Source organism: Nicotiana tabacum, chromosome 2, assembly GCF_000715075.1.
Source record: "Nicotiana tabacum cultivar K326 chromosome 2, ASM71507v2, whole genome shotgun sequence".
NCBI lineage: Eukaryota > Viridiplantae > Streptophyta > Magnoliopsida > Solanales > Solanaceae > Nicotiana > Nicotiana tabacum.
Window position 1 is genome coordinate 97,641,038 of NC_134081.1, and position 14,065 is coordinate 97,655,102.

A 14,065-nucleotide genomic window follows, 5' to 3' on the forward strand; every position below is an offset into this window, starting at 1 on the left:
CAGAACCAGCCACTCCACCTCTTTCTCGATAAAAGTCTGCATTTTATCTATGTAGTATGTACTAGACCGAGTTAAATTTACCATGGACCAGTAATTAATTAAGATAAGACTACATTTTAATTAATTTGAATAAATAATATTTATTTAAAATACGCATGTGATGTGTTTATTTTATTAAAACATACACGATGTGCAGGTAAATATATCCACTCTTCTCAACACTATAACTTTTGCATTTATAAGTAGTGGTAATAAAATCTGTGACTTGAAATAAAAAAAAATTATCCACTTCTCATCATCTTAATATCACTTAATTAAGCAGTTCAAAATTAAGGACTTAGACACTTTGCATACCTTCTTTGGGTTAAGATCATTCTCGATTCTAATGGTTTATTGATTTGCCAAAAGAATTTTACCATGCATGGATTTGTTTGCAGAGTCTAATGTTTCATGTTAGATGTGTTCTCTGTTATAAGTCTCCCAGATATTTAATTTCAAACTTAAGCATGATTATAGTGGCTTATTTGCCTAATCATAGTTCGAATAGGCAACTTATTTGACTAGTTAAACATATTCTTACACGCTCGAACAATCAGACATTTATTTTGCTACACAACAATTAAGTCAATTTTTGCAAACCCTTCATTCTCTATCCTCAGAAGTAGATTGCCTATCATGTTCTCAAATACTTTACAGTTTACTCAAGTACTAACTACATAGGATACTTACATGACTGCTATAGATGACTTCTCTATATACACAAGCCACTTCTTTATTCAACTCATAAGTAGTCCTAATCGATAGAAGTCTAAAAAGCAAACCGCGATTTCCTTATTCATATTTTATTTTTTCAGCAGAACGATAGAGACTTCATTAAACTTAGGTTGATCTAGGGCAGAGACAGACGTACGTCAAGATAATCCCACCTTTGAAACACTTTGGTAATGCTCCCAAATAATGAATCAGAGCACATGGAGCCATTTTCTTATCTTTTTTTCTGTCAACAAAAAAAATGACAGACTAACTGATATAAGCTGAATATTGAGCTGCAAAAAGTTGTTGCTGAGTTACTAAGTTGATTTGTTTATTGAGTGATTTTGATGTCCTTATTCTTCGACTAGGTTATCTTTTTTGCGCAACCAATCTACAATGCATTATTAGGAGTATAATTTTTATGAGTGCGTCAAACACATAGAAGTGGACTGTCATTTTGTCTATAATGTTCTTCCTATCAGAGGCGGATGTAGCTTACTAGCTACGTGTTCAACTGAAAACTTTCGATGCGGAGTAAAAATTTGTATATAAAAATTCATTAAAATTGCAAATATAGTAGATATGAACCCATAACTTTAAAAATATAATGGGTTCAATGTTAAAAATCTTAAAATTGAACCCATAGGATTTAAATCCTGGATCCGCCTCTGCTTCCTACAGTGGTCCGATTTCCCAACTGCGACTCACAATTTGTTGAATATTTATTTGTTCAGTAAGCCACTCCTTGAACAATTGTGTGCATAATCACCACGAGGCCTTGGGTTAAGCTACTTGAACGTCCGATAATAATACAATATTTTTGTTTTGGCTCTTTTCTTGCCTCTCTATAATTTAAGCTTCTATTCTCATTGGTCAAATTATCTCTCGTTTGACGAAAAAAGGACTATTTTATTTTAATTTCTCGGAAAGAAAATTAAGAGGCGAAATACCGACAGTATATTAATTGACAAGATCTGACCCGTAAAGTCAAAGGATCTAAATACATAAAATTGTCAACCCGTTACTTAAATGCTTTTTGCTAACCAATAATAGCCTCTAATTGGGAGAAAGAATATATGAGAACCGGTCAAACTTATTAAACGACACACAGTTTTACGCGTTGTGAAATAGTACGGCACGGTCCCCTTTCTATTAGCTGATGGTGAAATCCGCTTCTAACATTTTTTATTACACCCTCCGTATTGCTTGTCACGTTTACTACAAAATTACTGTTTCAAAAGACTTGCAATTTCGGAAAAAAAAAACAAGAGAAAATTGATTCCCTTTTTCAATTTTAACCTTACTTTAATAAATCTAGAGGGAGATTAATGTGGTAAAAACAACAAGCAGTAAAAAATTTGAGATAATATAATGACGGTTATTTTGTCAAATTATCCTTTTAGTTATTTTTTCTTAAGTGTTGTACAAAAGGCAAAAGTGACAAGTAAAAGGGAATGAAAAGAGTATGGTTGTGAAAATTTATTTTTTCTTTTATTTATCGAGAACACTATTTATCAATGTTCAGATTTTCGGGTGTTGAGATTATAGAATTGCATCACATCAGTATATTATATTTATCAGTTAGTTAGCTGAGATTGGTTGGATAGTTACAAGGGTAGTTTAGTAATTAGCTGTCATTAGTGTTTTATTTTTCAATATACATGTATATATGTACTGTAGCTAATAAAGAAAAGAACACACAGAAAATTCCCCAATTTCCTCTCTCGAACCTTCCCTTTCTCTCTCTGTAGAAGCTTGAGGATAGCCAACAATGGAGGTTGGTCCGTCATGCTAGCTTCACTTTTGTTATGGTATCAGAGCTAAGCTCTAATTTCTCAACATAAATCCTTCTAAATTTCATCAATTTCTCTTCTCGATTCTCAAATTCAGCAAGTACGAGTTCACGCCTTGACGGAAGGGTTTCTGAAAATTTTCATCTAATTTCTTCAAATTGAGAAATCAATTGCTCCGATCCACTTCAATCGATGGCTGGAGATAAGGAAACTCAAAGTACAACTGGTAATTTGAATTCAACTAACCCATTGTACATGCACCCGTCGGAAAGTGCCGGAACGACGCTAGTTCCTGTTGTTTTTGACGGAACCAGATACAGATCCTGGAGAAAAGGAGTCCTTAGGGCTTTGTCAGTAAAGAACAAAGTCGGATTCATCACAGGAAAGTGTAAGAAGCCTAACACTGATGAAGCGACCTACGATCAGTGGGCTCGTTGTGATGATATGGTTACATCGTGGATTTTGAATTCACTCTCAAAGGATCTAGCTGATAGTCTACAATATGTCAACGACACTAAGGAGTTATGGCAAGAGTTAGAAGACAGATATTATCAAATTAATGGAGCAAAACTTTATCAACTGCAAAAGGAAATTAGTGACCTTAGTCAAGGGGCTTTGGACATCACAGGGTATTACACTAAAATGAAACGACTTTGGGAGGAATTGAACACCTTGAATGCACATGCACAGTGCAATTGCCAATGCACTTGTGGTGCAAAGGCAAATATGCATAAAGCTAAGCAGGATCGAAGACTAATTCAGTTCCTAATGGGCCTGAATGAAGTTTATACAGTTATGAGAGGCAGTATATTGATGATGAATCCATTGCCCAACATAGCTCAGGCTTTCTCTATCCTTATCCAGGAAGAAAAATAGAGAGAAGTCAGACCAAACAACAAATTAGTCATGGAGTCCACCTCATTGAGTGCAAATGGACCCGGTAATGCCAAGTTCAGGACCAATTACAATCAGAGAGGAGGCAGTACTGGGCTAAACCCATACAATTCAAACAAATCAAACTATCCAACTGCTAAGTCTCGAATGTTCTGTGACTATTGTAAAAGGCCAGGACACGCCAGGGACACCTGTTACATAATTCATGGGTTTTCACAGGACTTCAAGTTCACAAAAGGGAGAAATGCAGCATCTGCTGCAAATGTTCGTGTAGATTATGAGGAGATGAAAGAAGAAAATCAAAGTCAGGGACTTTAGAGCCTAACAAAAGAGCAGTACAACCAATTACTTAGCTTACTGGAGAAATTCCGAGGAAGAAACACATGAGAAGGTCCTAACAACAACATGACTTGTGGAGCTGCAAACTTCGCAGGTATTCTAGCTTGCTCTACCTATAAAGAGATTGCTGAAACAACCGTGTGTAGATGTTCTAAATCAATTGCTGACTTGTGGATATTAGATAGTGGAGCCTCAAATCATATGACATATAGAAAATCCTTTTTAAATAATGTTGGAACCTTGCCCTATCCTTTCCTAGTTACCTTACCTAACGGATATATAGTGAATGTGACAGAAATTGGAGATGCATCTCTTGGTCCTATGCTAACCTTAGTTAGAGTATTATATGTGCCTACTTTCAAATACAACCTCATCTCTATTTACTCCTTAACTGATTACCTCAATTACATAGTTAACTTCAGTAAATACCTTTGCACGATGCAGGCCCCTTCAATGAAGAGGCCTCTGGAGATTGGTAAGGCAAGGAGTGGATTGTACTTCCTTTGCCCTGAGTGTCATGGGTGTTCAGAGTCTGGTTCATTTTCTGTTCCTGTCAATCTTTACTCTCATTCTTGTTTTCCTGCATTGACTGATGTTGTAAATAGAGGAAAGAGTCACAATTCACCCATACAATCCTTGTCAAGTGTAAATAAGTTATCTCAGTCACATAACACTGTCAATGTAAATACTCTTCACTCAAGCAGTAAAACTGACTCTTCCTTTAATGTGAGTTCTCTCTTTTGTTGTCTTCATCATCTCATGAAAATAACAATTAGAATCTATGGCATAACAGGCTGGACCATGTACCCTTTGTAAAAATGAGAACTATCTCCACTATACCTGTTGAATTTTTCCACAAGCAGCCATTCACTTTCCATGTTTGTCCTATGGCAAGGCAGATAAGGTTACCTTTTGGCTAAAGAACTTCATCCACTTCCAGAATATTTGAACTCTTACACATAGATTTATGGGGGCCCTATCACACAACCACACATGACAGTTACAAATACTTTCTTACCATGGTTGATGACTTTAGTAGATCAACCTGGAGTCATCTCTTAAGTAGCAAAAGTAACACTTTTCAAGCCATCAAAGCTCTTGTTTCTATGATTGAAAATCAGTTTAGTACATCAGTCAAGACTGTCAGGTCAGATAATGGGCTGGAATTTGTGAACAATAAAACCATGTTATTTTTTCAAGAGAAAGGCATAATCCACCAGAAAACTTGCCCATACACACCACAACAAAATGGTGTGGTTAAGAGAAAACACAAATACCTGCTAGAAACAGCTAGAGCTTTACTTTATCAATCCAAATTGCCAATGAGATACTGGGGAGAGTGTATACTAACTGCTATATATTTGATAAATAGACTGCCTTCTTCAATTATCAACAATAAATGCCCCTTTGAGCTTCTTCACAACATAAAACAAACATATTCATATCTTAGAAGTTTTGGTTGCTTGTGTTATGCCACCACACTCAAAACTCACAAAGACAAATTTGAACCTAGAGCCACTCCTCCTGTGTTTGTAGGATATCCCTTTGGAACCAAAGGATATAAAGTCCTTGATTTAGCCACAAAGAGGGTACATATGTCTAGAGATGTTATGTTCATGAAGATGTTTTCCCTTTTGCCATTTCACATGAACATTCCTCTTTCCCTTCTGTGTTGCATATGATAAACCACAATTCCCCATGTCCCAATTCCACAGTAAATACACTTGATGATCATTGTAATAATGATAGAGATGCATCAACTTCTGTCACTGAAAGTCCTATATCTGATACACCAGACATTAGCCCTTTGTCAAACTCTACAAGCACACCAAATCATATTTCACATGTAAGCCTAAATCCAGAATCAAATGCTTCATCTGTAGAACACTCAAAACTCCACACTGCATCTTTCAACCAAGCACTACATAACATAGAGCCTAATATTGATCAACCAACCAATCAACATAGAAGATCAAGCAGGACACTTAGCACACACTCACACCTCAAAGACTATGTCTATACACTGCCCAATTTACAACCAAATAGTCACTTAAACAACAACACAAACCTTGAACATCAATTAGCTCTTGCTTCACTTACTCCTAATTCACTTACTGCTCTTTTTTCCAACAACCATTCTGTGTCTTTCAACACATTGAGCCATAATAGCCAGCAATTAGTTAAGAACATTTCACATGAGTGTGAACCATACTCTTATGAGGAGGCAACCTTGAATCCTGCCTGGCAAGTAGCAATGACACAAGAATTTGAAGCTTTATATACTAACCATACTTGGGATCTAGTTAAGTTACCTGCAGGAAAGAAGGCCATATGATGCAAGTGGGTGTACAAGATAAAGCACAAAGCAGATGGAAGTGTGGAAAGATACAAAGCAAGGTTTGTGGTAAAGGGATACACACAAGAAGCTGGGATTGACTATACAAATACTTTCTCCCCTGTGGTGAAGATGACCACTGTTAGAGCCCTGATTAGCACTTCAGTAAAGAAAGGATGAGACTTTTATCAGCTGGATGTGAATAATGCATTCCTACATGGAGACCTACATGAAGAGGTATACATGGAAATCCCACAGAGTCTGAAGGTAGAAGACACACAACTTGTCTGCAGACTAAGGAAGTCTTTGTATGGCCTCAAACAGGCTAGTAGACAGTGGTATGACAAGCTGACAGAGTCCCTGTATTCTAGAGGTTTCAGACATTCAACCAATGATTACTCCTTGTTCTACAAAAAACAAGGTGAGTCATCAGTTTTTGTAGTTGTATATGTTGATGATGTGATCCTTACTGGGACTAATCTTGGGGAAATTAAGGCACTGAAGACTTACTTACATAATCAATTCAAAATAAAAGACTTAGGCAAGTTACGCCACTTCCTGGGACTAGAGATGCTTTACAAGGGTGATGGAGTGTTGATCTCCCAAAGGAAATTCACCATTGACCTACTAAAAGAGTATGATTGCCTGGAGTATTCTGCTATTTCATCTCCACTAGAGTCTTCAATCAAACTGAGGGCCGAAGAGGGTACTCTGCTGTCTGACCCATCATATTATAGAAAACTAGTTGGGAAACTCAACTTTCTCACAAACACAAGGCTGGATATTGCATACAGTGTACAACACCTAAGTCAATTTATGCAGGCACCAAGAGAGCCTCACCTGAAGGATGCTATACATGTACTCAGGTATCTGAAGAATGATCCTACTCTAGGCATCTTTCTGTCCAATGATCCTTCTTACAAGGTCATAACCTATTGTGACTCAGATTGGGTAGCATACCCTGACTCAAGAAGATCTATAAGTGGGTATCTAGTGCTCTTTAGAGGTAGCCCCATTAGCTGAAAATCAAAGAAGCAGACTATTGTCTCACTATCTTCCGCAAAAGCAGAGTACAGATCACTGAGAAAGGTGGTTGGAGAGCTGGTATGGGTGCAAAGATTGTTGGAGGAAGTCGCAGTTCCATGTACTGATCCCATTCAAGTGTTTTGTGATAGCCAAGCAGCTGTACACATTGCTAGGAACCCTGTGTTCCATGAAAGTACAAAGCACAGCTGTACACATTGCTAGGAACCCTGTGTTCCATGAAAGTACAAAGCACATAGAAGTCGATTGTCACTTTGTGCGAGACAAGCTACATGATGGTCTAATTACGCTTCATCACATTTCTACTCATGATCAGCTAGCATTTTAACAAAGGCTCTCACAGGAATTAAACATTCAGATCTTCTAGACAAGCTGCCAGTGCGTTCCTCACCTCCAACTTGAGGGGGGTGTTGAGATTATAGAATTGCAGCACATCAGTGTATTATATTTATCAGTTAGTTAGCTGAGATTGGTTGGATAGTTACAAGGGTAGTTTAGTAATTAGCTGTCATTAGTGTTTTGTTTTTCAATATACATGTATATATGTACTGTAGTTAATAAAGAAAAAGAACATACAGAAAATTCCCCAATTTTCTCTCTCTCGAACCTTCCATTTCTCTCTTTGTAGAAGCTTGAGGACAGCCAACAATGGAGGTTGGTCCGTCATGCTAGCTTCACTTTTGTTATCGGGCATAATCTAATTTTTTTTTCAATTAGATTTAAATACTGGGAAGTATATTATATATAAATATATTATAAACTTTCCAAATTATAATAGCTATTAACTTAAAGTGATTGTCAAAATTATTAGTTTGACTTTTGAAAAACACAACTTAGCAGCTAACTTGATATAGTAAAATCGTGTGGTGATAGAGTTTTGGTGAATAAGGATTGCAAGATTGTGAAAAAACCATTATGTAACACGAAATTCTTTTCTAATTAACACTAGAGAAACATTGGATGGAATATTCTATTGGGTGAAATAAGAGAAAACGAAAGCACGAAATTGGTACCTATGATTAGGATGGTATTGGAGAGATCTGTTTGTTGCTTTCTTAATTAGTTAATAGTTTGAAGAAAAATATTTTGAAGTCTTATTATAACAACAAACATTAGAAAGCACAACTAAACAGTGCTACATTATTTTTGGGGGTATTCAGCTATGCTTTAGTCCGACAGAAATTAACAAATCAAATCAAATAAATCTTCTGGTTCATCGATAAATCTGAATTTAGGTGTTGATCTATTTAACTTAGAAAATATTATTTTAAGCAAGAGCTGAAATTTTATTATTATTCCTTTGCTTTCAGTGAACGTGTTTTTACTTTTATTTTTAGTCTGTTTAAGAAAAAACTGCTATTTTTTATATTTTATAAGTTCATAATTTTAATATTCTCATATTATCCTTAATGATACTACATTATATGAATGGCAAGAACTGTTTCAAACCATAAGATTCAAAAGGTATTTTTGGTAATGTTATATACACACCTTTAGTTTAAGATTACTGTATACGGTCAAAATAGATTTCGGTTTTCCTACGTTCGATCGAGATCGAGTGGAAAGAAACCGGACTAGGATTTTGGCAATAAGCTCCGAAGATGGAACAAACGAGCCTCGAGTCCGAAGGCTGCTCGAGGAGTTGGCTCGATAATCTTATCGAGTCCGAGGCATTGCTTCGAGGTCGGAAGTGCATCACGCCCACCCCGAAGGTCGAACTCAAGCCAAGACCGAAAGGCCGACCCAGTGACGGGTTCGAGCCAGTACCGAGTTCGAGCCAGTAGCGAGCTCACATACAAGAGCCGTTACAACCGCACCAAGAGAGAGAATCTTGGCGGGAATCGAGGGAGAGACAAATCATCATGGGTTCTCCACTATATGCTTTGTTTATATTTTTGTTATAAATAATGTAATGACCCTCAATTATAAAAGGGGGATCCCTGTAAACATCAGATAGATTGGAAAAACAACAGACCTTTTCTTATAGACAAAGATTTCTCCTTGTGCCTGTTTTTCCGTTCATCATTCTCATTCTCATTCTCATAGTCAAAATACTTGTACTGTTATCTTTGTATCAAAGGATATTACGTATCCTTAGAATCATACATAAATTTAACATTATTCGATTTTTCGGGTAAACAGTTTGGTGCCCACCGTGGGGCTAAGGATAACAGTGATTGTTTGATATAAACCTACAGTACACACCAGCGTACAACTTCAAATCAGCAATGGCTTTACCTATCGACCACGAAGCCGGCCTTCAAGGTGAAACCAATAACTTGGCACCCGGGGCCGGAAGGCCCTTCGATAATGGCACTGAGGCTCGAATCGAAGCACTCGAAATACGAGCCGAAGTACCATTGGATGTCAATTCACAAATAGCTCTAGAGACGCATCAGCGTTCCGAACCGGAAAGAAGCATTCAGGGCGGAACTCGATCCGTAGCCCGAGACACCCATAACGCGGGGGAAATCGGGGTCAACTTGCATATGATCTTCGAGATGCTACAAGCCCAACAAGTAGCGATAGCTCAGTTACAGAGCCAAACGCATATACAGAGCAGGCCGGATTCCAATCCGCTTCAAGAAATTACCCCAGAATGGAGCCCGCCGTAGTCAAATCAAACGAGCAAGAATCGGGGACCGCTACCAACCGTACATCACAGATCGGATGAACAACGGTTCAGCATGCAATACAGTTCGGAACAATCGAAGGATTGATAGAGGGAAAAATTCTCGGGGACTTATGAGCAAAAGAGGATTTGATAAATATTCTGATCCTATAGAAGCACCTCAGTTATCAGAGTATAACTTCAGCGTTGATGCATCCGCCATCGTGTCAGCTATCGAACGCATCAAAGACACTAAATAGCCTCGACCCATGCAGACCGATCCTGCCTAAAGGAATCCCAATCAAATGTGCGAATATCATGGCACCCATGGCCACAGAACGGATGATTGTAGGCAATTAAGAGAGGAAATAGACCGCTTATTTAACAAAGGGCACCTTCGAGAATTTCTGAGTGATAGGGAGAAGAATCATTTTAAAAATAGGGATTTCGGCAAGCAAAACGAGCAAGAGGAACCGCAGCACGTCATTCACATGATCATCGGTGGTGTCGATACCCCTCAGGGACCGATGCTTAAACGCACTAAAACATTGATTGTGAGGGAAAAACGATCTCGGACTCAAGATTATGCACCCATAGGGACTTTGTCCTTCGACGATGAAGATGCAGAAGAAGTCATCCAACCTCATAACGATGCACTGGTAATATCTGTACTCGTGAATAAAACTAAAATTAAGCGTGTGTTAATCGACCTAGGTAGATCGGCCAACATCATCAGATTGAAGGTCGTGGAACAGCTCGGTCTGTAGTACCAGATAGTACCCGCGACTCTGATTCTAAACAGATTCAATATGGCATGTGAAACCACCAAAGGTGAGATAATCCTACCAATAAACGTGGCTGAAACCATCCAGGAAACAAAGTTTCACGTGATCGAAGGCGATATGAGATACAACACCCTTTTTGGAAGGCCATGGATCCACAACATGACAATTGTGCCTTCGACCCTACACCAGGTCCTCAAATTTCCAACATCGAGAGGTGTCAAAACAGTGTACGGAGAACAACCGGCCACAAAAGAAATGTTCACCGTCGAGGAAGCGAAATCAATATCCTCACCTTCGCCGATAAAGGGATCGGGATCAGAAGAAGAACGGTACACCAAATAGCAATCACAGATGTCGGTTTTGACCCAGCCAGATAACCAGAAGATCGAAGAAGATGATGATCAGAGGATCCCTCGATCCTTTGTGATCCCCGATAATTCTGACGCCACCAAATTAACAATTGAGGAACTGGAGCAAATCATACTAATCGAACATTGGCCCGAACGAAAGGTATAGCTGGGGACAGGGTTGAGCCCCGAACTTAGGAAAAAACTTGTTCGATTTCTTATCGATAACATTGATTGTTTTGCCTGGTCCTATTTAGATATAACAGGGATCCCATCGGACATAACGACGCATCGGTTAAGCTTGGACCCTAGGTTCAGACCGGTGAAGCAAAAAAGAAGACCCTAGTCCGAGGAAAAGCACGCATTCATAAAGGACGAGGTAACCAAACTTCTCAAGATAGGGTCCATTCTGGAGGTAAAATATCCCGAATGGTTAGCCAATGTAGTTGTAGTGCCTAAAAAAGGTAGCAAACTTAGAATGTGTATGGATTATAAGGATTTGAACAAAGCATGCCCCAAAGATTCCTTTCCGCTGCCCAATATCGATTGCATGTTCGATGCCACGGCCGACCACGAGATCCTCACTTTTCTCGATGACTATTCCGGATATAATCAAATCCAGATGAACCCAGAGGACCAGGAAAAGACTTTGTTTGTCACCAAATATGGAACATATTGCTATAATGTGATCCCCTTCGGACTAAAGAATGCAGGGGCTACTTACCAACGCCCAGTAAATAAAATATTCGAAGAACAAATAGGTAAATCAATGAAAGTTTATATTGATGACATGCTAGTCAAATCCCTATGCACAGAGGACCATTTAACCCATTTGCAGGAAACATTCGAGATTTTGAGGAAATACAACATGAAGCTCAACCCCGAAAAATGTGCTTTCGGGGTCGGCTCGGGCAAGTTCCTCGGCTTCATGGTGTCAAATCGAGGAATCGAGATTAACCCCGAAAAAATCAAGGCCATCGAAGACATCGCCATCGTGGACAGCGTGAAAGCTGTACAAAAGCTAACTGGATGGATTGCAGCCTTAGGCCAATTCATTTCGAGATCATCAGATTGAAGTCAAAAGTTTTTCTCTCTACGAAAAAAGAAGAACGGTTTTGCTTGGACACCGGAATGCCAACAAGCATTAGAGGAACTAAAATGATATCTATCGAGTCCCCCACTTCTTCACACTCCAAAAACAGACGAAAAACTTTGCTTGTACTTGGCAGTATCTGAAGTCGCCGTGAGCAGTGTCCTAGTTTGAGAAGTGCAAGGTACGCAATTTCCCGTTTATTATATAAGTCGGACCTTAGGAGAAGCAGAAACCAGGTATCCACACCTAGAAAAATTGGCGCTTGCACTGATAAACGCCCCTAGAAAGTTAAGACCGTACTTTCAATGTCACCCCATATGCGTATTAACCACCTACCCACTTCGTAATATTTTGCACAAGCCCAAACTATCAGGCGGATTGGCCAAGTAGGCCGTCGAACTCAGTGGGTACGATATCGAATATCAACCCCGTACCGCCATCAAGTCTCAAATTTTAGCAGACTTTGTGGCCGATTTCATGCCAACCCCCGTACCCGAAGTCGAAAAAGAACTCCTATTGAAATCGGGTACATCATCGGGGGTGTGGATCCTTTTTACGGACGGAGCCTCGAACGTAAAAGGGTTCGGACTTGGCATAGTTTTGAAATCGCCCGTGGGTAATACTAATAGGCAATCTATTAAAACTACCAGGTTGACTAACAACGAGGCCGAGTATGAAGCCATGATTGCAGGTCTCGAGCTAGCTAGAAACTTGGGAGCAGAAGTCATCGAAGCCAATTGTGACTCTTTGCTAGTGGTGAGTCAAGTAAACAAAACCTTCAAAGTACGAGAAGGTAGAATGCAAAGTTATTTAGACAAACTACTTGTCACTTTGCACCATTTCAAACAATGGACTATACGACATGTTCCACGAGAACGGAATAATGAGGCCGATGCGCTTGCGAATTTGGGATTGTTGGTCGGGGTAGATGACTTGAGCTCGGGGACTGTCGTTCAACTTTCGGTATCGGTAATCAAAGACGGTCACGTCAAAATAAATTCTACAAGCTTAACCTGGGATTGGAGAAACAAGTATATTGAATACTTAAAAAGTGAAAAACTCCCATCGGACCCTAAAGATTCCAGGGATTTACGGACTAGAGCAGCTCGATTCACCATGGCTTCCGATGGAACGCTATATCGAAGGACATTCGATTGGCCATTGGCAGTATGCTTGGGCCCAGGAGATACCGATTACATCCTAGAGGAAGTGCACGATGGCACTTGTGGGAATCACTCCGACGCCGATACATTAGTTCGAAAAATAATCAGAGCAGGGTATTATTGGATCAATAAGGACAAAGATGCGAAGGAATTTGTTCGAAAATGCGACAAATGTCAAAGGTTTTCGCCAATGATCCATCAACCCGAAGAACAACATCACTCAGTCCTATCCTGGGGCCGTTCATAAAATGGGGAATGGATATCGTCGGCCCTCTGCCATCGACTCCAGGTAAAGCCAAATTCATTTTATTTATGACTGACTATTTTTCTAAATGGGTTTAAGCGCAGGCGTTCGAGAAAATAAGAGAGAAAGAAGTTATAGACTTTATTTGGGATCACATCGTATGCCGATTTGGGATACCCGCCGAAATAGTATGCGACAATGGGAAACAATTCGTTGGCAGCAAAGTAACAAAATTCCTTCGAAGATCACAAAATAAGAAAGATAATATCAACGCCATACCATCCCAGTGGGAATGGACAAGCTGAATCAAAGAACAAAACTATCATTCAAAACCTAAAGAAGAGGCTGAACGGCGCTAAAGGAAAATGGAGGGAAATCCTGCCCGAAGTCCTTTGGGCATATCCAGTACGGGGGCGACCCCATTCTCCTTAGTATATGGGTTCGAAGAGTTGATACCAGTCGAAGTCGGTGAACCCAGTACCAGATTTTGATTCACGATCGAAGAATCAAATAACGAGGCTATGAATACCAACCTCAAATTATCGGACGAAAGACGAGAAACTGCTATCGTCCAATTGGCCGCCCAAAAGTAGCGAATCGAAAGATATTATAATCGAAGAACTAAGCTCCGCCATTTCAAACCCGAGGACTTAGTGTTAAGAAA

General features: G+C 39.3%; 1 protein-coding gene across 1 annotated transcript; it reads left to right on the plus strand.

Annotated features, from left to right (window-relative positions):
• Window positions 1-2,738: 2,738 nt before the first annotated feature.
• On the plus strand, window positions 2,739-3,422 carry LOC142167675 (uncharacterized). The gene has a single exon (XM_075227617.1). The coding sequence runs from the start codon at window positions 2,739-2,741 to the stop codon at window positions 3,420-3,422; it is 684 nt and encodes a 227-aa protein (XP_075083718.1).
• The last annotated feature ends 10,643 nt before the right edge of the window (window positions 3,423-14,065 follow it).

Coding starts and splice junctions, on each gene's coding strand:
- LOC142167675 (XM_075227617.1), top strand. CDS start 2,739: ATGGCTGGAGATAAGGAAACTCAAAGTACAACTGGTAATTTGAATTCA.